General features: G+C 56.4%; 1 protein-coding gene across 1 annotated transcript in view; it reads right to left on the bottom strand.

Moving 5' to 3' along the window:
• Window positions 1-24,350, bottom strand: part of TNS1 (tensin 1) — a 240,959-nt gene that overhangs the window by 74,917 nt on the left and 141,692 nt on the right. Inside the window, exons 13-17 of the mRNA XM_026647377.1 lie at window positions 23,688-23,748; window positions 20,130-20,205; window positions 19,434-19,563; window positions 16,274-16,339; window positions 12,769-12,930 (exon numbers count right to left, since the gene is read on the bottom strand). Coding sequence (XP_026503162.1) covers window positions 12,769-12,930; window positions 16,274-16,339; window positions 19,434-19,563; window positions 20,130-20,205; window positions 23,688-23,748 — 495 coding nt within the window. The remainder of the gene's footprint in view (window positions 1-12,768; window positions 12,931-16,273; window positions 16,340-19,433; window positions 19,564-20,129; window positions 20,206-23,687; window positions 23,749-24,350) is intronic.

Genomic DNA, 24,350 nt, shown 5'->3' with positions numbered 1-24,350 from the left:
ATAGTTAGCTCTTCCTCTATAGTTCTCATGTAACTAAGCTATTCATATTTAGATCTATTATTAGTGTATGTCTTTGTTTAAAACTTTCTTTCAATGAAAAATGGCCTTTTCCTTAAATAAATATTTTTGTGTCTTTCAAAATGTTCCTGATTTTCAACAACAAAAAACCCCTTAAAACCCCAATTTTTTTCCTAAACTGAAAGAAATATTTGTTGACAAATGAAACAAATTTCCGTGAAATACTGTAGGGGGGGAAAAGAAAGATCTTTTCTCCCTAGCAAACACTGCCCATTCTGATTTCTCCTGTGGTAACGCCTATCCACTCAGGCAGGAGTTGAAGTCACAAGTCCGTCTACATGGCCTACGGACACAAGGCCCCTTAGGCTGAATGATTTCAAACACAAAGGTCCTTCGTACATTAACAGCTGGCAATAATTAATCCCTAAAGAAACGTCTTATACACACTATAGAACTCGGAGGCTGGGACTCAAACCACTGCAGATGGTCTATCTGGCCAAATTAATGGGGTCTAGATCCTGGTTCCTCCTGCGGCTACATTGCACGGGTCTGCCAGGGGCGCGGGAGCCCACGCGGAATAGGGCCAGAAGAGGGAGCGCTAATCCCCACGCCCTGGCCTAGGGGGCATGGCCATATGGCCAAAGTGCTCATGCGCTCCACCAATCTCCGCTAGCTGAGTTGTTAAAGCTGGAATGGCCTACCTCCCTCCAGGAGCTGCACTGGCACCCAGCCAGCCCCAGGAAGGGGGGCCCAATAAGGAAGCAAAGAGCCATCTTTGCTCCCTACAGCTCCTGCCCTATGGGTGCATGCTTAGGATTCCCAGGAGATTTGAATTCCTGTCTAAAGCAAAGATTCAGAGCTGTGAACATTAACAAGCCAGGCCAGCGAGAGGAGATGCTCCCGCTGGAAGCAGCCGATGGGAGGTGGTGGAATCTCCTTCCTTGGAGGTTTTTAAGGCCCGGCTTGACAAAGCCCTGGCTGGGATGATTTAGTTGGGAATTGGTCCCGCTTTGAGCAGGGGGTTGGACTAGATACCTCCTGAGGTCCCTTCCAACCCTGAGATTCTATGATTCTATGATTCCATGTGCACAGTTCCCCGCTCCCACCTGCCGTGACTTCCCCCGCAAACTGGCCGCTGCCTCCCCAGCGGGAGACAGGAGGCGGTGATATATGGCTGCTTTGGTGCTTAACCCAGCAAGACAAATGCTACCAAAGATGGGGAGGGATTTGGGGCAGGCTGTAAATAACCATACTGGCTCAGGCGGAAAAACACGAGAAACCGATCCAGATAAACAGCCTTGTTGTAACCGGCCCATGGGCTGAGCGCCACAGACACCACTGCTGGGAAAAGCTATTTAAGGGCCGTTACTGGTTCTAACATTTCTCATCTCTCCAAGGCCTGTCCATTGAGGCCATGGGGTCACGTATCCAATGGCGTAAACCAGCATTGCTCCCTCGGAATCCATAGAGCCAGATCCCCAACGGGTGTATGCGGCCACAGTCCCGCTCGCTTTTGAGGGAGCGACGCCAATTTACCCCAGCTGAGGATCTGGCCCAATGTAAAACAGCTCCAGTCCAAACCAGTTGCAGAGGCTCTGCCATGTTCTTTAAAAGAAGGTTTCTCTATAATAAGCGGCCGGCGCAGAGGCCTGACAGAGGCATCGCCTCACTCGCTCACGGCCCCCTCACCAGGGAAGAACGTGGGCGCCCAAACGGCTCCCGGAGCACTCATGTCAGAGTGTGAGTGGCAGCTCTGGAGCAGAGCGGGGGGCTCAATCTCTCCGTCCTCGACTGGGCTTGCCTGGCCGTTTCTAGACGTGGCATTTCTAGGGCACCCATGTTTGAGCTGCCTTTCCCCTCGGCGCAGCTCTCCTGGCACAGCTCCCGGTGGTGTTCGTGACGTGACGACGGCTGTCACCAGGCCGAACTCCCTGGGCCGGCTCTGCCTCCGCAGGTCAAGGGGGCCTAGGCGAGCGCTCTCTCTTCCCGGGGGACGTGCTCAGGCTGGGTTTGTCTACACGAGGGCTCCCTTCTTTGTGAGGCAGCCTGGCAGGAATGTGACGCGGAGGGGTCAGGACCCCAGCCAACAATGCAGCATCTGTGGAGAAAACTCCTGCTGCAAATCCCATTGTCATGCCCCAGCCGCATGGCTCGGCTCAGCCCTGCCGAATGCCCACAGAGGGGCAAGGAGCTGTTTGCAGGAGGAGACAGAGGAGATCTGCCTCGGGAAGGAAAAAGGAAAACCTGGCACATGACGCCATGTGCATCCCTCCACCGCCCCAGCACTTGCTAGCGCAGCGAGATGCTCTCCCGGAACAGTTGTGAGGGTAGAGATTGTGAGGCGATCAGACACAAAAAGAGGTTAAATTCATCCAGTAAATAAATTACTGGCTGCAGGTGATCTGCCCAAAAGGATCCAGAAGGACTTGGAATTTTCCAGCTCTTTCCGCACTTGCACTAAGTGCCCCATGCGCGGTGCAGGGTCCCAGTCACAGGGTTTAAGCCTAGAAGGGACCCCCAGATCCGCGATCCCTCGTGCACACAGCTCTGCTGACTCCCCGGGAGCTGGGCCTGAACAAGGGGGTGGCCCCAACCCCGCTCCCCAATGCAGCCTTCCCCGCCCACAAGAGACGCAATGTTGCCTTGCCTCTAACATGGCACGTTCCCCAGAGAAACACCAACCAAGCCCCTGGCCAGACACCCCTTTTTCGGAGAAAGCCTTCTCCTGCCAAGAGACCGGACAATGGCGGGGCTGTTTCCAGCCGTGACACCGACTCCCTGAGGGCCCTTGAGCAAGTCACTTAGGGGCAGATTTTTGAAGGTATTTAGGCACCTAACAATGGGCTAAATGCCTGTAAGATTCTGGCCCTTAGTCTCTTTGGGTTCAGTATAATGTCCTCCCGGGCGAGGGGGGGTAGGGATCAATACTAGGGATGTAAAATGTTAACCGATTAACCAAGAAGCATCAGTTTTATCGGTGAGGTATTCCGGTTAACATTTAAACTCCATTGCGGGACTCCACTGCCACCCCGCCCCTGGGATCCCAGCTTGCCCCACCCCCCCCCAATTAAAGATTGTGGGGTGCTCAGACACCGGGGTGACAGGGGTCAGTCCCCAGACAGCGAGCGAGCATAGAGCAAATGGGGAACTGCTGGGGTAGGGCTGGAGGACAATGACGATTCTCCCACCCTGCCGCTGTTAATTCTGCCTTGGAGACCAGGCTGCCGGCCTGGGAGCTCTGGGCCCCCGCCCCCGGGGATCCCCCTAGTGCAGCTAATCCCCCCCTGCTCTTCCAGCCTGTCCATCACTCGCACTCACGTTCAGGGAGAAACCCCGAGGACTAAAACACCCCCACCAAGGGGAACGGCAGACCGACGGGCCTTGGAACCGAGTCCCAGCCCTGCTCCTCCTCGGCCGGCCGCTGCCCAACGTATCCATCAGCTCCCACCAGTGCCGAGCTCCTGCAGTGTCCCCTGGAGCCGCACCTGCCCTGCACCTCTCAGGATTGCTCTGCGTGCTCCCCGCCAGCCTCCTGGGCTGGCCAACACGGAGCATGGCTGAGTAGCTCTTGTTCCCTACGGCCGCTGCGCCCTCCTGAGGGGACGTCGTGGACGGGACACGGAGCCGACCCTCCAACTCACATGGCCACCTCGCCCCCCCTGCTGCACGCGGCATTGGGGAGTGCTCTCACCCAGGGGAAAGCCAGCAGCGCTGGAAGGAAGGTACCAGCTGCCTGATCCCTCCCTCTCTCTCTGGTGCCTGTGCCAGCTCCCCCGACCAACACACACTCATTCTTGCTATGCCAGAAATGTTGCATGCAGTTCTCGGACCAAATAAGGCGAGAAGAACGGTAAACAAGGTCCCACGCACACGCTCCCCCTAGGACACCCGCTCACCCCCTCCCGCTCACATTGGCTTGTCCTCTCTGGACTGGGCTCCGGCTAAGCGGCGCATCAAAGGCTTGGCTCTCCTCTTTTTCCACTCCAAGTTCCATGTGATTAGAGGCTCCTGCAGTCTGCCAGGGCACCTCTCCTCTCCCTGCCTGCCCGCCTGGACCCCTGGGAGCCACAAACATGCTGAAAGAGGAGCCACTCACCCACCGCAACCTCTCCTTGGGTTATCAGAGAGCAATGCTACAAACCTCAGGGCCTGGGAGTGCTTAAGAGACAGGCAGGTAACTCAACACAGGCATGCTCCAGGGAGGGAGGGAGGGAGAAAGAAAGAACCGGTGCAATCTCTGAACACAGCGCTCACTGGAACGAAAGTCCTGCACACAACAATTCTGAGGCACAACCACAATCATCTGCCAGTAGAGAATGGGTTAAGCCGGAGCAAAGAGGAAGCAGGCTGACCCTCCTGCCTTGCACCTTTAATCCCTTTGGCCCATTGGGACTTGCAAGTCCCCGAATCTCCTCAGAGAGTGCTCGATCGAGCATTGGCCGGACGGGACATTTCAGGCCATGACGCTTGCAATGCCCCAGTGCAAACATCTCTCTGGCCACCTCAGGTCACACCTTGCTGTTTGGGTGGGGGCTGGAGATGCTGGGTTCCCACCCAGCCGGTGGAGAGCACGCTCCCCCATGAGTGGAGTGGGAAAGACTCACCCTCAGAAAGTTCGCGGATGACACTAAGCTGGGGGGAGAGGTAGATAGGCTGGAGGGTAGGGATAGGGTCCAGAGTGACCTAGACAAATTGGAGGATTGGGCCAAAAGAAATCTGATGAGGTTCAACAAGGACAAGTGCAGAGTCCTGCACTTAGGAAGGAAGAATCCCATGCACTGCTACAGACTAGGGACCGAGTGGCTAAGTAGCAGTTCTGCAGAAAAGGACCTGGGGATTACAGTGGATGAGAAGCTGGATATGAGTCAACAGTGTGCTCTTGTTGCCAAGAAGGCTAACGGCATATTGGGCTGTATTAGTAGGAACATTGCCAGCAGATCGAGGGAAGTGATTATTCCCCTCTATTCGACACTGGTGAGGCCACACCTGGAGTATTGTGTCCAGTTTTGGGCCCCGCATTACAGAAGGAATGTGGAAAAATTGGAAAGAGTACAGCAGAGGGCAACGAAAATGATTCGGGGGCTGGAGCACATGACTTACGAGGAGAGGCTGAGGGAACTGGGGTTATTTAGTCTGCAGAAGAGAAGAGTGAGGGGGGATTTGATAGCAGCCTTCACCTACCTGAAGGGGGGTTCCAAAGAGGATGGAGCTCGGCTGGTCTCAGTGGTGGCAGATGACAGAACAAGGAGTAATGGTCTCAAGTTGCAGTGGGGGAGGTCTAGGTTGGATATTAGGAAAAACTTTTTCACTAGGAGGGTGGTGAAGCACTGGAATGGGTTCCCTAGGGAGGTGGTGGAATCTCCTTCCTTAGAGGTTTTTAAGGCTCGGCTTGACAAAGCCCTGGCTGGGATGATTTAGTTGGGGTTGGTCCTGCTTTGAGCAGGGGGTTGGACTAGATGGCCTCCTGAGGTCTCCTCCAACCCTAATCTTCTATGATTCTATGCAAAACCCTGGCCCGGCTCACCAGCACACAGGGGCAGTGTCCCATGGGGAGGTGGGGGTCCCCTGAGGGGAGGGGGCCAGGTTGGCTCACCCTATAGAAGCCAGCACCAGGCTGGCCTGCAGGGATTCCGCACTGCTAGGGAGGATCGAGTTGCCCGGCCATGATTCACAGACCCTAACCTCTCCTGGGAGTGGCTGTTTTAAGCCCACCCAAGATGGGGACTGTGGCTCTCAGCCTTGCATTGACAGAGCTGGGGATGGGTGGATCAGTGGAGCTCCCTCCAGGCCTGTGCACACACCCTGCCCTCCAGAGAGCTGGCTGCATAGACTCCTGTTGGCACTGCAGCATGTGGGAGGGAGATGGGCCCATCCGCGGAGACCTACCAGAGCCAGAAGTGTTTCTAAACATGTTAGACACGTCTCTCCGAGATCCCAGGCCTGCGGGAGCCGCCCTGGGGGATGCCACGTGCCTCTGAGAGGGGCAGGAGAAGGGAGTTTTTTCTACCTGCCAGGGCCTGAGATCAGGCATCCAGCAACTGCTCATGCGACAAAGATGCAGAGCTGAGCCGGGCACCGCGTTCCCGAATCCCTCGTACGCCCTGGGAGAGATTCTGGGCTCTGCCCCATACACCATCTCTGCACATCCCAGATGCTGGGCTACTTATTATCATTATTGTTATTATTTTGTAATTATTTTCTCTGGACTATACCTTGGCCAAGAAATTTGGACCTTGACAAAAAAATAATTGACTCCCCCTGCTTTATAGGAACCACTGAAATGCAGCCACCTCTGGGGAGGAACTCAGCAACCCTTTAAGGGCCCAGGCTTAGACCCTCAAAGGTCTGTTTCCAATGGGAGTCAGGTGCCTAAATACCTTTGAGGCTCTCAGCCCCAATCCAATGTCTCACAAACGCAACGCGAGTCTTTGCATTGATTTATGGGTTGCTGGCTCAGGTCCAAATGGAACAGCAATGCTATGCAACAGCTGAGATCAGGAAGTGAATGATCAAAATGTACCCAATTAAACTAGCAGGGGAAAGTTAAGGAGGCAAAATACAATGACCTGTTCAGTGTTATGATGTGGCCAGGAGATTGAGGATAACATCCAGCTATTGCCAAAAATGCCCTGGGAGCTTTGATGAAAACAAGGAGCCGAGATCTTTGTCTTCCATCTCTTTGAAGTTTGAAAACGTTAGGTCCGCACCGAGATTCTGCCGAGGCCTGGGGATTTTAAACACTTTCAATAAAAACCTTTTCCAGTCCCCTCCAAACAGTTGCAATCCATATTTGTGATTCAGTCCAAGAAGACAAGATGTTTCTTCCACATCCGCTGCCTATCCGAGGTGGCCATCAGGCAGGCGTTTCCTGCCCCATGAACGCTGTTTAAACTAACTAACTAAAAAACTAAACCCAACCGAAATCCGTGGCTGCAATATCAACAGCCATCAATCAAAACAGGAAGCAGCTGGTCCCAAACTCTTTCTGAGCCGCTGTTTTTGTTTTTTTTCTTCCTGAGGGAAGGATATTGGTCTAGTGGCGAGAGAAGATTTGGGACTCGTGGGGTCTATTCCCAGCAATGGCCCATTGCATAGTCATTGCGCTGGCCCGTGCCTCCGTTTCCCCACTTCTGCACACTGGGTGTGAGAGCCCCTACCTCCCAGGCATAGAGAGAGTAGGCATTAGTAGTGCTGGGTGCTACGTAAAGGCCAAGGAGGTGGAATTCCACAACTAAAGCCAAAATTCTCCCTCCTCGTTGCTGATTGGTCAAGCCCTTCCTGCTCCGCCTCTCAACCCGGCAGGGTCCATGTTCCACCTTCTCCATCACCACCGTTATTTTATCCCTGCGGCTGCACTGACCGTCCAGCTCCCTCCGCTTCACGTCCTGCCCAGAGCATTCTGCTAAAAGACCTTCCAGTGCCGGCCGCCGATCCGAGACCTTAGCTCCGCGAGGGAGCTGGAGCTGCAGCGGTGAGAGTGGAAGTGTTACCCGCACCTGCAGCACGGAAAGCACCTGGTGGAGAGGATGGTGCTGGCAGCAGATTGCACGACGGGCTTAATTCAGACTGGGAGGTGCCCCCCACTACACTCAGTGGAGCTGCTCCACCAGAATAGAGGGGAGCAGGCGGAGGCCTGCCCACCCCAGAAAGGTGCAGGGAGGGACTGGGGCTAGGAGTCTGCCCGCTCAGTTCAGATCAGAGATGGGCCAACTGCACTGATCCAGACCCAAAGTCGCGGCAGCTCAGGTCCCGTGGTGTGGTTCACTGAGATCCTCCACCTGACGTGTCAGACCCCCGCGGCTCGGACACCTGGCCTCACTGGGCTGCTGCACGACCAGGTACATCTCAGCTCATCTATCCCCTGCCCTGGTGGAGGCCTCCGGCACCGGTGGCACCTTGGGGTCCCTCCTGCTCTCTGTGTGTGGCACACAACAGCCACGGGTCTTTCTCTCATCCAGGCAGAGGGGCCTGGGAGGGGTTAGTGCCCCATGATGCGCTGCACGTCAGACTAGCGGAGCTGGGGGTCCCTGCTGCTTGAAATCAATGGCCCTTTGATGGTCTCCTCTGTGCCTACTTCCTCACCACCCGGACAGGCGGGGGCTGGATCCGGCCCAATCGAACTCAGCGGGGGGTTGCCATTGGATGCAGAGTCAGGCCCGATACCGGCAACTAATATTTTTCCCAGCAAGCCCATCTTGCTATTCTGATGTGGCAGGCGCATGCCGTGAAGAAAGGAGTCTGGAGAAGCCTTGTGCCGTGGTCACACCTCAAGGCTGAGGCTTCTAAGGAGAGAGGAATCATTTGCCCGCCGGGCGCTGTGAGAACAGGAACGGGGCAGGGAGCTGCCACTTTCCCCTAGCGTGTCCCTAGATGGCGATCCTGACTAGAACACCCCAGAATGCCAAGAACACAGACGATCAGGGACGATGGAGGCCCGGATCATTTGATTTGAAGAGAAGAGGAGCCAGAGAAACAAGACAGGGCAGCCCATAATGCCAAACGCTGCAGCACCTGGCTCTCAGCGGCTGTGGCTGGCAGAGAGCAGTGAACAAAGGAGATGCCAAACACAAGTGAAGAGAAAAAACTAACCAGTCCTTCTTGGGGCGATCCCTGGCTTGCGTTGTCCAAGGATTTTCCACGAGGCTCTGAGCCAGGAATAGAACGCTCGGCAATGATAAATACGCTTCCTCGGTACCTGCCCCTCCTGACAGCCTCATGGCTCTACCAGAAAGAAGCCATAAATTGTGAGGCTTAGCCGGGTCCCTCCAAGCATTTCACGAGCCATCCGTTATTGTTAACGTTTCCTGCCAGGGGGATGAAGAGTTCTGAGTGCTGGTCTCCAGGAACGGGACCTTACAAGGGAATGAAAAGAGTTCCACGCGCAAGGCAGAAAGCGAAGCCTCCGGGGCATAAAACATTTCTTCTCCGCCGCGGGCAATTTCCCCCGGAGCTCTGCATTTTCCTACCTTTCTTGGGTTGGATTCTGGTAAATGCACATGCAAAAGCAGCCGCCCGGTTGTCAGGCCTTGCTCTCACTCCAGCCTGCTCCTCATGTAGCCACCACTTCCCCACGCAGAGTTAGGAAAACCTCATCTCCTTGACGTCCACCCGCTCCTCAGCAGCTCTCCATGCCCAGGATGACCTGTTGATCTTAGATTCTGCAAACAGGCCAGATCTTGAGGTTTTGCTCAGTCCTTGCTCAGGCAAAACCTGCCATTAGCTTGGCCGGGAATCTTGCCAGGGGAAAGGGGCCGGCCCTTTAAGACGTCAGCATCGCTGGTTTCCTTAGGGAAGGGCGGTCGGGACCCTTCTCTGCAGAGCTAATGAAGTCACGCTGGGTACCCGATACGCCAGGCACATGCCTGAGCCCATGTGTCACGAGTCCTTGTTTCCTCTTCACTGCCAGGAATTCGGAGGCTGCCCCTTGCCAGCTTTCCATGCCCACACTGTGAACCAAACCCAGGGGGAGGGGGAGATTTTATTCAGGACTCCCGAGTGCAGCGCTCGCAGTCCGCAGGACACAGAAGAAGCCAGGATGTCCAGAAACGGACAGACCCCTGGGACGCCGGCAGGAGCAATGCCCGAGGCTCTGCTCTCTCGGCCTGCCCTATGCATCAAGCTGGGCAGTTTGTAAACACTAGCGTCACCCCGGAGGCGGCAGCAAGAACTGGGCATCTGACAGTCAGGCAAACATCCGGGGAGCCAGGGACACGTGCCCCACACACCTTCAAAATAAAAACACCGTCTGTTCCCTGCAAGCCCACACGGATGGCCACGGATGACCAAGAGGCGAAGTTGCAGGAGCGGAGAGCAAAGAGGGAATATTCTGCCTATCTACAATGCTGCTGATCTGCCAAGTCCAAAGCCTTAGCCCACTCCCCCGCAGGTCAGGTAGGTAGACAGAATTACCCCTGTTCCACAGATGGGGAAACTGAGGCACAGATTAGTCATGCAACTTGGCAAAATCTGCGATAGCACGAACAATAGAAAATGAGACTCAAGGCTAAACCCAGGCCAGCCATCCTGTAAGATCTGGGTTTGACTCGCTGGTGGGAAGGAGGGGGGAGTCCTTGGACAAGCCGCTCTCCCCTCTTTGTGCCTCAGTTTCCCCATCTGTAAAATGGATTAACGAGACCGACCTTACTTTGTCAAGTGCTTTAGATCTAGAATGTGTGTGTGTGTGTAGTGATACAAGCACTAGATACCACTGGCGTTACAAGGTGGCTGTGAGGTATAAAGCATGTTGAAACCCCTGGATAGGAGGCGTCGGGGAAGGACAGAAGGTTAATAATAAATAACAACTTTCCCAGGCCCACGCTCCCTCGCTTTTCTCTTCCAGGTTTTCTGGGATCTGCATTCTCCATGGCTGGCTGGATCGCCGTGGGCTAGTGACTGGGCTCAGACGCTGTAGCCCTTTCTACACTCTCACCTTCCACCACCAACCCACTGACCCTCCGTGCAGCCAGCTGGGCTCCCCCCGGTACATACTGCTTGTGACATCACGCTCCATTGCCTTGGCAGGGCCTGTGGTGTCATTCCCACGGCCAGAGAGGACCCCCATCCTGCCCCCGCTGCACCTAGTCCCTGGGCCGGGCTGAGGCCCCCCCAGCTCTAAGCAGTGCAGCTAAGTGGCTCTCCACACCCAACAGTCCCCACCTCCTTTAGAAACTAACCCCCAGTACGGCTTGAACATTCATCCTAAGCCCCGTCTTGCTGCTCAGCTCAGTGGCTCCCTCCTGCCAATCCCCAAACCCAGTCGCCCCCTCCCGCGGCCGGCAGCTGCGCTACGCTAGGATGGGAGATCAAACGCTTTCACGGCTGGGTCATAACCTCGGGCTGCACAGCCTAGGCCGAGTGCCGGGCGTCGGCTCTGCCTCCCTGTGAGGGGGCGAGGGGCGGCCAGCGTTCTCTGGCGCACCAGGGCCGGCGCCCTGTCTGGGACGAGATACCAAATTCCATCGCCCGCCTTGCTGGGATCTAGAACGAGCGCGAGCCCCATTCCGCGTGCATGTCGGGAGCACAAAGCATTGAAGCAGTAACAGCTGCCCAGGCCCGGGTCCCCGCCACCCGCTCTCCACATATATTAACCGTGCGTTCGTTTGGAACACAAGATGCTGGGGCAGGGACCGAGTCTTCTTCTGCGTCTTGGAGATGACCTCCTGAGGTCTCTTCCAACCCTAATATTCTATGATTCTGACAGCCCAGCACCCACCACCAGCGCTCCCGTTTATGATAATCACCCTCCGCTGGAGTCTGGCCCCGTGTCTCGTTTCTCTGGGCCTTGGTGCATCCGGGCTCTGGCCAGGCGCCGGTGAAGCTATTCCAGTGAGCTCCCCAGCCCAGCTCTGCATGAACCCCGGCACTGCGGGCAGCTTGTCTGAGCCTCCTGACTGAGACCCACAACGATCCCAGCTCTCTCGTGCCAGGGCCGCCCATCAGCCTCGCTGCCTGCAGGCCATGGAAGCGGCTGCCGAGACCCTGAGGGGATGATGGACATGGGCACGGGACAGGGGGTGGGATGATGGTTGTCCACCATGCAGCACCACTCGCTGCCTGCCTGTCTCCCTGCCCGTCCACGCCCTGCAAGCCTCACCTCTCCACTGCCTGGAACTCACAGCGAGCCGACCCGTCCCAGCCGCCAGTCCCAGCAGGGCTGTCGGGGAACAGCAGGTAGGGAAGGAGCGAGAGATACGGGTTGCGTTGCCCTCCGCCCCGCTCCCTGGCCCTCCTGAGCCGTATCTGCCAGAGATACTAGTCCAAGCGCAGGGCACTTTGAGCCCTTCTGGGCTGAGACCCCTGCCCCCCTCTCCCAGGGATTCACTCCGGCTTGGCAAGGCCAGGATGCCTATTCCAAACCCCAGCCTGGCAGCGAGAGGCTGGATCCACAGCCCTAGAGACAGGAGGCCTCTCCCATCCCACCGAGCAGCTCCAGCATGGGCAACTGCAGCGCCAGCTTCCCCAGAGCGCTACCCTGCCAAGGTGCCCGCCCCCCGAGCTGGATGGGCCAAGCCCTGCGGGCTCGGAGCGGGGGAGTTAGGGCTCAGACAATACAGTGACGAGAGTCCATAAATAATGTAGTCAGACTCCTAGAACCCCCTTTGCTCGTTATCCTCACGTTTGAACTTCCCTGCAAGACCCCCCCTCTCCGCAGGTCACATCAGTGGAGACCTGCAGGGGACGCTGATGCTAGACCTCCGCTGTATAAAGGGGAGTTCTAGGAGGGACCCTTTGCCTCTGGAATGTGCCCCCTCCCCAAACAATCCGGCAAGAGTGCCCCCCCGCCGCCAGCTTGTGAGCGGCAAGGGCTGCTGGCCCAGACGGCGGCTGGGTCTCAGCCGATGGGGTGAGCGTGCCAAACTGGGGCATAGCTTTGTCCTAGCCTTGCTGCGTAACCAGCGTATGCCGTGGGCCTGGTTCCATCGCTTCCATCAATGACGATGAGCTACTGTGTTTTGAATCTGCAGTCAGAGGCGGCCGCCGTCTCCAGACGGGCGTCTCTTGTTTATAAATCTAAATCGCTCCCCGCACTTATTTCTGAGCACACAGAAGTAGCTGGAGGACCAGAGGGCCCTATCGCCACCTCCTCCACCCGGCCCCCCGTTTGTCTGCCTCATCCACCTGTCTGACCCCCAAGATCGTGAGCTCTCTGGGGAAGCGACTGGCTTCTTGATGACTTGTCTGCACAGTGCCTGGCACATCAGGGGCTCCCGTAGGGGCCGGAGCAATATAATAATATGTTATAACAATGACCTGTGTCCGGAGGTTTGTGGGCCTGATGGGGACCAGCCCAGGTACCCTCCATGCTGTCCTCTCGGCGGACGTTGAAATTGTCGTAGGAGTCCCATCGGATGAGGGGGTCCGAGGTGTTGTAATCCACGGAGACGCTGGGGCCGTTCTCCAGATGTTCCATCCCTGGGGGCAGGCGGAGGTGAGTCAGTAAAGGAGGCCGAAGCCACACACGGGTCTGGTGCATTGGAACGTCAAGGGGAGAGATGGGAGCAGGCCGGGCAGGATTGGGGGGGCGGGGAGAGACGGGAGAAGCTGGGTTATTAGAAAGAGACAGGAAGTGAAAGGAGAGAGGGGGAAAGGCAGGACAAAAGGAAGAGGAAAGGAATCAGGCTCTGGAGATGGGAAAGACTCATCACAGGACCTAGTGCATCTCTCTGCCAACCCCAGGCTGTTCCAATCGGTCATTCACCAGGGGTTAGTTATCCTGCCTGATGCGGGACTCCCAGCGCTGGGCATCCTGTGAACTAGTAGATCTAACTGTCGGGAAGCTCTTCCTGATCAAACAGACAGACGGACAAAGGGGCGTATATGGGGGCAGACAGAGGGGCGTGTCTGAGGATGGACAGAAAGCAGCAAATGGGGCAGACACAGGGGCATGTTTGGGGACGGACAGTGACAGAAGGGCATGTATAGAGATGCACAGACTGAGGGGTACTGTAACGGGGGGCTTGCTCTGCGGCTAAACCAACCCTGGTTACAGGATGAACCCCACTGTCATCTGGTGATGATAACACTCTTTCCATGCCCATTAGTATCGCTGGAGGATGCGAAACAGGAACTACTGAAGTTGGACTTTTCAAATCAGAGGTTCAGATAATTTGCATCCAAGAGTTTTAAAAGAGCTGGCTGAGGAGGTTGCTGGACCATTCATGTTGATTTTCAGTATGTCTTGGAGCACTAGGGAAGTTCCAGAAGACCGGAAGAAAGCTAATGTTGTGCCAATTTTTAAAAAGGGTAAATGGGATGACCCGGTAATTATAAGCCGGTCAGTCTGACATCAATCCCTGGCAAGATAATGGAGCGGCTGCTATGGGACTCAATTAACAATGAACTAAAGGAGGGTAATGTAATCAATGCAAATCAATATGGGTTTATGGAAAATAGATCCTATCAAATTAACTTGATAACTTTATTTGATGAGATTACAAATTTGGTTGATAAAGGTATATATCATAATATAGAGACTTCTGTAAGGCACTTGATTTGGTACTGAGCAACAGTTTGATTAAAAAACTGGAACAATATAAAATTCACTTGGGACACATTAAATGGATTAAAAACTGGCTAACTGATAGATCTCAAAATGTAACTCTAAATGGGGAATCATTATTCCAACAGGTATGTTTCTAGTGAGGTCTGCAGGGATTGGTTCTTGGCCCTACGCTATTTACCATCATTATCAATGACCTGAAATCATCCCTGATAAAGTTTGCAGATGACGCAAAAATTGGGGGAGGGGTAAATAAGGACGAGGACAGATCACTGATCCAGAGTGATCCAGATTGCTTGATAAACTGGGCTCAAGCAAACACTATGTGTTTTAATACAGCTAATTGTAAACGTATCCATCTAGGAACAAAGAGCGCAGCGTGTACTCACAGGATGGGGGACTTGATCGTGGGAAGCAGTGACTCTGAACAAGATTTGGGGGTCATGGCGGGTAATCAACTCAACATGAGCTCCCAATGTGACGCTGGGGCCAAAAGAGCTAATGCGATCCTGGGATGCATCAACAGGGGAATCTCGAGTTATTTTATTCTGGATTGGGCACTGGTACGACCGCTGCTGGAATCCCGTGTCCAGTTCTGGTGCCCACAGTTCAAGGAGGATGTTGATAAATTGGGGAAGGGTCGGAAAAGAGCCACACGAGTACCACTAAAGGACTAGAAAACCTGCCTTATAATGACAGACTCAAAGACCTCAGTCTATTTAGCTTAACAAAGAGACGGTTAAGGGGTGTCTGGATCACAGTCTTTAAGCACCTACCCAGGGAACAAATATTTGATAAGGGGCTCCTCAGTCTAGCAGAAGAAGGTCTAACACGATCCAGTGGCTGGAAGTCGAAGCTAGACAACTTCACACTGGAAATGAGGCGTAACTGTTGGAGTTATTCGCCCTTGGGACAATTTACCAGGGCTCGTGGTCAGCTCTCCATCACTGACAATTTTTCAATCCAGATTGGATTTTTTTTTCCCCAGAAGACCTTCTCTGGGAATTGTTTTGGGGCAGCTCTGTGGCCAGGGGGGTCAGATTAGATGGTGCCAATGGTCCCTTGGCCTTGGACTCTAAGAACCTATGAACCAGGTATAAAAGGAGCCAGGTTTAAGCGCCGAGAGGGTCCAGCTGGAGGGAAGAGACTGCAGGGCCCTGACTCACAGAGGAGAGCAGAGCAGGAAAGGAGACTAAGAGCAGGGAGAGAGGGAGGAAAGCTCTCAGGCAGGGGGCCTGGGAGAGACCCTGACTAGCCAGGGAAGAGACTGGGAAACCCAGAGGGGCCCTAAAGAGGAAGGGTAGGAAGTTTCCCAGGGAAAACTGCAATAGGGGGAAAGGGTCCAGCCCAGGTGTGCAGTACAGGGCCGAGGCTGGGACCCAGTTCCCCTACCGGCCCCAAGGAGGGGGCCTACAAGCCCATCCCAAGGGTATGGAGCCCCGCGAGGGGGCAGCAGACTGAACCGAGCACTGGCTGAACAACAGCCCCGGAGAGGCCGGAAGGTTTTTGCTTCTGTTCAGGACATTTTGGACTTTTAATTGGGACCCCGGAATGGGGGGGGGGGTGAGTCACCTGACAGAGAAACCACCACAGCGCGGCAGCGACCGCCCCCGGGGGCCCTAGCCCAGCGAGGAGCTGCTGCGCTGCCCCTGGCCACGAGGGGGCGCTATGTGTGAGTGGACTGGCCGGATAGCTGGGATTCTGAGAGTCCCAGTTCCCGAGTGACACCCCCACGCCCCCTGCGCGCCTGCCGGGAGTTTTGGTCTCAGTGGGGAGCGGGGCCTGGCCCGGCATCACACTGGCGAGGTCAGCCCGGCTGCTGCGCTGGCCTGGCCGTACGCTCCACGCCTCGGGACCAGCAGCTCCCTGTGTGTCCTGCCCAGATAGGGCTCCGGCCTCCGTGAAGGTGGAGGAGGGGATGGGGGCTGCTCCCCTGCCCGGACAGGTCACCACGAGGACGCCTCATTCCAAGTGAGACCGTATTACTGAGCAGTACGAGACTGGCACCGCACATGGGGCATGCTCCGTGCCTGGCAGCAGGGCCCCTCTGCCCACGCTCACCCACAGCAAGGAGCTGCCCAGTTCCAGTGGGTGCTGGCACAGGGGCGGGGGGATGGTGGAAGGGGAAGGGAGGGGCTGAAGCGGACGGGAGCAGAGGTGGCAGGCACAGGAAGGAGTGGGTAGGGGGAGCAAGGGGCTCAGGGATTAGTAGCTTTGGGCTGCAGTGCCCCCACGCAGAGGGGCCGCCGGCCGTACCTTGGATCTTCTCGGGGCCATACGAGAACACAAACTCCACCTTCCCGTACTCCGGAAACCGGTCGTCTAGGATGGAAACAGAACACAGGAAATTCAGCGTGTGTCCAATCTCCCGCACCGCACTAAAGCAGGGGGGGTCCAGAAGTCACTCACCAACGGGCAGGGCCATGGGCAACCCTTTGCTGTTTGCACCCTGAGAGCTTAGCCTGGGTAAAATGTCAGACTCCCAACTATGGAGACAGAGCCCCCCGTTCGTCAAACATAAAAACATCAGAACAGGAGAACAGCCAGACTGGGTCAGACCAAAGGTCCATCTAGCTCAGTATCCTGTCTTCCGACAGTGACCAATTCCAGGTGCCCCAGAGGGAATGAACCGAACAGGCAATCACCAAGTGATCCATCCCCTGCCGCCCAGGGTCTTGAGCCTATAAAGCATTCAACCGCCGCTGAACCACCATCGCCAGTGTGCGTTCTGCCTCCATGGCCATTCAGCTCTTAGCCTCCCTGCTGGGGTCAACCACACAGGGCCGGTTTAGTGACACGGCTGAATCTCAACTAGGAAATGGACTGAGGCCCATGACACCATTTCACAGGGGATGGCAGCCCCCTCCAGTCATTGACTCCATAGAGATGGAGGACCCCATACGCCATCAACAAACCGCCAAGAAAGCTGTCCACTGCCACTCAACATGGGGGTGGCCCCATCTGCCTTTCACACCGTGCTCAACACCAGAACATCTGAGCAACCTTCTCCACCCATCTGTCAGTCGCTGCTCTAACGGGGCGTCCTTCCCGCTGGGGGAGGCCCGAGACACGCCTCCGATGGAAATAACGAGTGATCCTTGGCCACCAGCTGCAGTACGTGGCTACCTTCCTTCGCTCTCCAATTCAATCAACTCTTGAGACTTAAAACAGGCGAAGGTGGGGGCTCTACGCAGGGGAACCTGAGCCTGCTCCAGGGCCAAAGGGTAATTACAGTAAGAAATACATCCTCCGCGTGTCACTCCATCAAAAGTACTTTCGCTTGGTCTAGAGTCTGACACTCTTGCAGGCTGTAAAAATGTCATGGCGTCCGTGCGGGAGTGACTAATATTGTTCCAGGGCTTAGGTCAACGGTTGCTGGCATAGCCCCCGCATGCAATGCGTCACCTTGGGGATTCCCGCAGTGTCCCGTTTCACATCCCCACATCTCTGGGGCACGGTTGTAAATTACTCGCTGAATGAAGCAGACCTGTGTCCCAGGGCCGGCTGCTGGAGCTAGGGGACACCTTTGTACCAGAAGACAGAGTAACAGCACATGTTACAGGACCAGCCGGCAAGTGAACACTGGCTCGAGTGGCACGGGCATGACCCATGAGAGATGCCGGGGGGCCACCACCCCCAGCGAGTTCAAACCCACGGTGCAGCTTGGGGAAGACGACTTGGCGAGCAGGGTCACATCCCTGGCCACACATGCAGATTGCAGGCAAACCCACCCAGCCTGAGGAGCGAGGAGGAGACCTTCAGCCTGCACTGGGGATGAAAGCAGCCGATAGGGAGGGAGAAATCCCAGGTCTTTCCCCCGCAGTGATGCGGGCGGAGAGACAGAGCAACACCAGCAGGTCAGTGATCTGCAGAGGAGGAGAGAAGACATAGGGCTGGCTGGACAGGAGCAGTGCAGAAGAGGCCTTCGCCCTGCGGTAGGGCAGGGACCTGGAGATGAGGACGGAGGGAAGCAGCAGCGTTTCAGGCAGAGAGCCGGTCAGGAAATCATTCTTTTTCTTCCGTAAAATTTCAACAAAGGGGGGGGGATCCATTTTGTTGCAATTTTTTGTTGAATTTTTTTTTTTTTTTTGCATTTTCATCAAAAATGGAATTTTTTCCCTAAAATTTCCCTTTCACCAAAAAGCTATTTTAAATCAAAAAGTATGTTTTGATAAAAGATTTCCAACCAGATTTGTGCACGAGGCCTCCAATAGGGCTAAAAGGGGCTGATAACGGTGGACGGGTGGCTCAGAATGGATGGGTGGCTGTAGAAAACTGCAAGTTTTGTTGTCAGGAAATTTTGATTTCTCTTGGCTGTAGACCAAGCAGCTGTAGCTGGACGGGTGGCAGGAACCCCGGCAGGACCAAGAGGAGATGATACAGAGGAATGACCAGGGGCAGAGCTGAAGGGACCTTCACCCAAGAGCAGCCTATGGATGGATGAACAGACCAACTGATCCAATGAATTATCAGTGGGGACCACTTAGGATATACAGTGCTGCTGGCGGCAAGAAAATCACCATCTGCTCTCCGGGTATTGTGTGTTTCTTGACAATGTTCAGCTCCGTGTGGACACACGGACGTGGAGGGTAGGATGCAGGGATGAAAACGCCTAGTAGGGCCTAGCGGGCAGGTTTGCATCAAGCACAAAGCTCCCGTCTCAGGCTGGTACCCACGGGTAGCTGGACGAGAGGTCGAGAGCAACTTCCCAACGAGCTGAGCTTGGCAGAGATTCCTTACAGCTGCCCTAGATGGGAGCAGGTGTGAACCTCCATGCGCATTGCTCCAGGGTACGCTGATCGGTGGGACATTCCCAACCTCCGGTGCTCAGATGCCACCAAAGAGCCTAGGTAGGCAGGCAGACCACGAATGAGCTAATCAGATCTCACAAGTGAAGCGGGGTGGGACTGGAGAGGCCAAAGACAACCCAGATTCGGAGTATGTGGCACTGGTGATGCCCTTTTCACTGGGCTGGCACTGGATCAATGCGCTACCATGGTGTTGGGAAGTGCTGTGCGACCATCTTAGATAAGATGCAAAACCAAAGAGGTCATTACGGATCCCATTGCACTTTTAATGTGGAGAAAGGGGTCACCCCAGGTGGATTGAACCCGGGTCACAGCTAGATGTGCTAGAGAGAGAGAAGCAGAGACAGTTTGGGAAGCACACTGGGATCCTGATATTCCAAGTCCTCTGAAAATTACCAAAGTCCCGCAGTCTGGGGCTGATATATCTATGTTCCCAGACACTCTGGTGATGGGAGCTGTATCAGAACCGCAATGGAGCAGACCTGTGAAAACCAAGCCGGCAAAGTAACTCATCAATGAACCCCCCCAAACCGCAAGCGGCACAAGATTCCCCCGTCCAGGCTGGGTCCCACATTCCTCTCCCCGCCTGGCAAGAACGACGCAATCACCTTTAAAGGCTTCGTCCAGGTCCTCCTTCCCAAAGACAATGCCGAGGTCATGGATGGCGCAGGTGTGGAACTGCACCCGGAAAATGACGTCTCGGGTCGGGCTGCGGAACTTCTTGTGGTAGCATTTCAGCTGCCCGGGAGAAGGGAAGAGGTGTCAGCCTCTCCACAACCCGACCAGCGAGCCCTGGGCAATGCCGGCTCTCAGTCTCGCTGCCTCTCCTTATCTAGCTGGCCTAGCGGGAGCGGTTTCTCTCCTCTCTTCCCAGCTGTCGCGCACCCTGATATTCGGGTAACCGGCTGGTCTGCAACAGGGCAGACCGGACGGCTCCTGCGGTGACTTCCGGGGCCAGGCAGCGTGGAGATGGCTTTGATGCCCATGTGAGCATGTGGCCATTGCAAGGCACCAGTTCACCCCGTTGCACCAAGATGCAAAGCTGGGAACCCTTCCCCATCACCTGCAGAACAGCGGGGTGGGCTCTAGCCGCTCCCCCTAGGGCTCAGCCTCGCACAGAGCTCGAGCTGGGGTCTCCCTACCCATACGGACTATCCTCCACCTTCCCCCACGGGCTGTTTCTTCTCCCCCGGCAGCCCCCTCCTGCCTCTCCCAGGCTATCCCCAGTGGGCCCACCTCCCCCACTGGATGGGAGGTTCAGGGCAGGCTGCTATTGAAGCTCGAAAGGCCACGTCGGCTCTTACCAGGATATCTCCCTTCAGGAGCAGTCCGGGCTCGATGGTGATGCAGATGCTGGTCTGGCTGTCTCCTTGCACGTTGCTGCGGAGAGAGGGAAATCACTCAGTCTGGGTGCACGAGCCCAAGGGCTCCATCGGCCAAGGGGCAGGCAATCTCCAGCAGCTCCGGGGGCGGGCGTGGAGAGAAACCCTAGCGAGGCGGGTGCTTTCCCCAGCTCGCCCGAGGCCTGGCTGGAAACGCCAGGAGAAAAGGCTCCATCACGTAGTTTCTGCTGTTTCCAGCTGCCCCCCAGGCCAGGAAAATTACCACGGTCTTTGTATACATTTCCGCGGCGCCTGGAGGCGCCACCCGGGATCGGGTGCTGTACAGATACACAGCCAGGACCGGTCCCTGCCCCGAAGAGCTCACGGGCGAAATAGGCAGGCGGGGAAATGAGACAGGAACAGACCCCAGGCCCCCTGCGGCACCATCCAGTGTGCTCCCAGCTACACCCCCGTCAGGTGCAGCCCAGCTGCTGGGCTTTTAACCCGGAGACGGACCCAGGAGGGGCAGAGAAATTACCCAAATGAACGGGGACGGCGGAGAAAAAGCCATGGCAACCCCAATGCTGGTTGGGGGCCTGGGGTGAGGACTCAGGGCTTGAATGGGGGGGCAGTGAGGCGGGGCCTTCTTCACCTGGATCCTGAGCAGCAGCTCCTAGCACAGCCGGCCCGGGCCAGCGGGAATTTCTCTGGGCTAGTCACTCAGCTCCCATATTCCCAGGGGAATTCTTGCATCACTGAGCTGGGAACGGGGCTTGAAATCAGCCCATCGGCGCGCCAGCATTGCTGACTGTGTCAGCCCAGCCGGCAGGGGGAGCTCACAAGGATCATGCCAGGGACAGCGGTCGTTTTTGTATAGGTCCTACAAAAAACACTGGCTACTGGATTTGCCCTTTTGCAGCCTTTTTTAAGGTCGATCGTTCGAGTCCGGAGCACATTTTACCGCTGATTATAATATACAGTTGGTCGCTGCTGGGGTCTAAACTATTTGACAGCATCCCAGGAAAACCAAAGAGAAGCAGCAAAACTATATTCCCGTCTCTCCCAGTGGGCCCTGACCCAACGATCAGCATTTATACAGGAGCAGTGCCCTGCTGGGACATCAGACGACTCTTTAGTCTAGTGGTTAGAGCAGGATACGACCCAGGGTACATAGCACCCCACAGCTCTGCCCCTAATTATCTATGGGGCTCTGGGCCCGTCACTTCCACCCCCTTTGTTCAGCAATCTCCTCACTTGCCCCGCACCAGCCCGCCCAGTGGATGTGATGGCCCATGGGAGTTAATCCAAGTGGTCTTGGGAGCTCAGCTTTCACGGGTGAGATAAACGTGGGGTTTATTAACAGCTTCCCATAGACAGGCTATTAAAAGCTGAAAGGTACGACTGGGCCTGTGGTAAATGTCATTGAAGAGGTGGCATCAGGCCTGGTTGGAAACGGGCGTGTCCTGTATGGGCAGGTCACATATTAGGGAGCGGGGGGTGCAGTCGGACAGGCCAAGGGGACAAGGGAAGAAAAGAGACAAGCGTTTTTCCACGCACCCTTGTCTGCGACGGTGTTCACAGAGGCTGTGTCTACACTGCTTTGCAAACTGGCGTCGGGGGGACCCGGGATTGTGGACTCAGTGGTTCCAATGCCTGCCCTGAAGTGTCCACACTGCCTTATAAACCTGGATTTACAACTGCTGGCCCCAGCTCTCACTGCCGTGCTAACGCGGCCGCACTGCACTCCGCAGGCTTGGGTCTGCAGCTGGAGCTGTGTCCACACTGCAAAATGGCAGCAACTGGACCCAAGTCGCAGCAGGACTCACGCTCTGACCCACCCCCCTAGCAGGGTCCTAAGACCCAGGTCCTCAGTGCTTGCTGACCTGAGTCAGCCTGATACGCGTGTGGACGGAAGAGGGGCTTGGGTTCAAACCTGAGTGAGAGCCCAGGCTTGGAGCGCAGTGTAGACATACCCAGCGTGTCCACCAGGGCACATACACCCCACCCCACCGCCTAGCTTCAAATTAGCACATGGAAGCCAAACTGTCCACTCCCCGCTGCACACATCAGCACTGGGGCCAGGCAGGCATCGGGCGAGACAGCTCAATGGGGGCAGGGTCGGAAGGTGGGGCTGGGGGAGCCGGGCTGGGAGCTGACCCCACCTTTGCCCCAGCCTCGATGTGGCGTTGAGTGGCTGGAGGTAGCAGGTGGGTGCCGTTCTATGCTTGTGCTCCCCACCCCCCCACTCCTGCCCAGATCCGCTTTCCTGGGAGGCGGAAGCCCCGAAATACAGGGAGGGAGATGCCATGAGGGAGCCCATTCGCGACACTCCCAGCCCCATTCCTCAGCCCAAGGGGTTGGGAGACACCCAAAGTGCTTTGAGATCCCCAACGAGCACGAACGATGTTACATCCCTGCTTCCCAGCCACTGCCCCGTGTCCCAGCACTGCAGCTGCCCGTGCGACCACTGCTCTGGGCTTCCCCTCTCTCCCTTAGGGCAGGATCCACCAGCGGGCAGCCTGGGCACCATCGAAGTCCCCCACGGAGCCCTCAGGGCCTTGTGCTGCCTGGCCGCACAGGAGGGAACTTCCCCCTGAGCGCATCGTCTGTCTCCCAATCGACTGGGCCTCGCTCGCACGCCCTGGGGCAGGGGCTCCGAGCACACCGGAAGGGGAGGGCAGTTTTTAGGTCAGATGCGCTGATCCGCCAGTGCCGCCGGGATCCTTCGGAGCAGGTCAGCCGCGTGTTGGGGGCAAGTCTACATGGTATGTGTCAGGAACAGGTCTGGAGCTTCCCAGGGAAGATTTCTCCTGGCCAGGCCTCCTGGGTGGTGCATAATGGAGGCAGGGGGAGGCTAAGCCTCCCCTAACCTCATGTCACTGTGGGGTGGGGAGGACAATGGCAGATTTGGGACCCCCGGAAAAATCTCCCCCCACCATGGCCCCGGGGCCGCCACGGTGACACAGAGCTTTTCCGGGGCCACCGTGGGGGGCACAGAGCGGGGGGGGGCGAGGTCTCAGGGGGGAAGAGGTGGAGTGAGGGCAGAACAGGGGCGGGGCCGCAGGGGAAGGGGCGGATGGGGTAGGGGCTCCGGTCTCAGAGCTCTCAGCCCATCTTCCCCTACCCCATAGCTCCGACCGAGGTCTCAGCCCCCTGCCTGGCCTGACCTGGAGCGCTGCAAACTCCAAAGCAAGTTCAAGTGAGGCCAGACGGATGGGAAGGGACGGTCACTTCCTGGACTGCCCGAGATCTCAGCCGAGTGCTCGGAATAGGCTGGGAACAACGTGCCAGAGGGAACCACACTCTGTGTGGCCAACATGAACCAGAAGCGCAAAGTGCAGCTTGTTTCTACTTCGAACTCTCCCCTTCCCGGACAGGACCCCGCCGTGTTTCACATCAACAACCGAGCTCATCGGAGTCCGAGATGCAGAAGGCCCATTGGGTCACCGGGGACCAGCTCTCGGACAGGAGACAGTCACAGGAACCGGAAGGAAGGGCCTGGAGGGAGAGAGAGGAACCCGAGAGAGAGGTGATATTTACTAGATCCCGGACGTGTACACCGGCTGCATGGCCTGGTAGATCTTCAGGAAGGGCCGGCAACCTAGAAGACACCGATCAGAAATGGAGAGAAGGAGCATTCGTTAGTCATTGGGAAGGAAAACAGAGAGCCCAGCCATGGTGGAGGGGGCCAGAGGGCTGGGGACCTTTCCCTAGCCTGCCTGCTTCTCGCAGCGCCCTCCCAAGCCTGGACAACAGACGTCCCAGACACGTGGCAGTGGGAGCAGAGAGGCCCCTATACATTGTCCACCCTTCTCCTGGCAGACCTACGTGAGACGCGGCAGGCTGCCCGGCCAACGGCCAGCCCTTGGGGTCCAGAGCCCCTGACAACTAGCAGTGAAGAGAACTCGGTGCACCAGCCAGGGGTGCTCCAGCCCCTGCTGATGACAACAGAGGGGAGCCCATGCAGCTTCCGGGCTGGTGACCCAGAGGATGGGAACCCCCCTGCTTGGCGGCGGTGTGTCGGGGTGCCAGCAAACCCCCGGAGTTAGGGCCGCCGCTGAGTTCCCACAATAAGCCCAACTGTGGCTCCATTCTGGAATCCACCAGAAACGGCCACGCAGCAGATCTACGAGCCGTTGGCACAGATGCTCTGTCTACAATGTAGAACCAATGTGAATGAAATTGTTTTTAGTTATCCTGTAC

The sequence above is a fragment of the Terrapene carolina genome, unplaced genomic scaffold (genome assembly GCF_002925995.2).
Source record: "Terrapene carolina triunguis isolate 2854851 unplaced genomic scaffold, T_m_triunguis-2.0 Scaffold62, whole genome shotgun sequence".
In the NCBI taxonomy this organism is placed as follows: Eukaryota; Metazoa; Chordata; order Testudines; family Emydidae; genus Terrapene; species Terrapene triunguis.
This window is presented reverse-complemented; position numbering and strand designations above follow the sequence as displayed.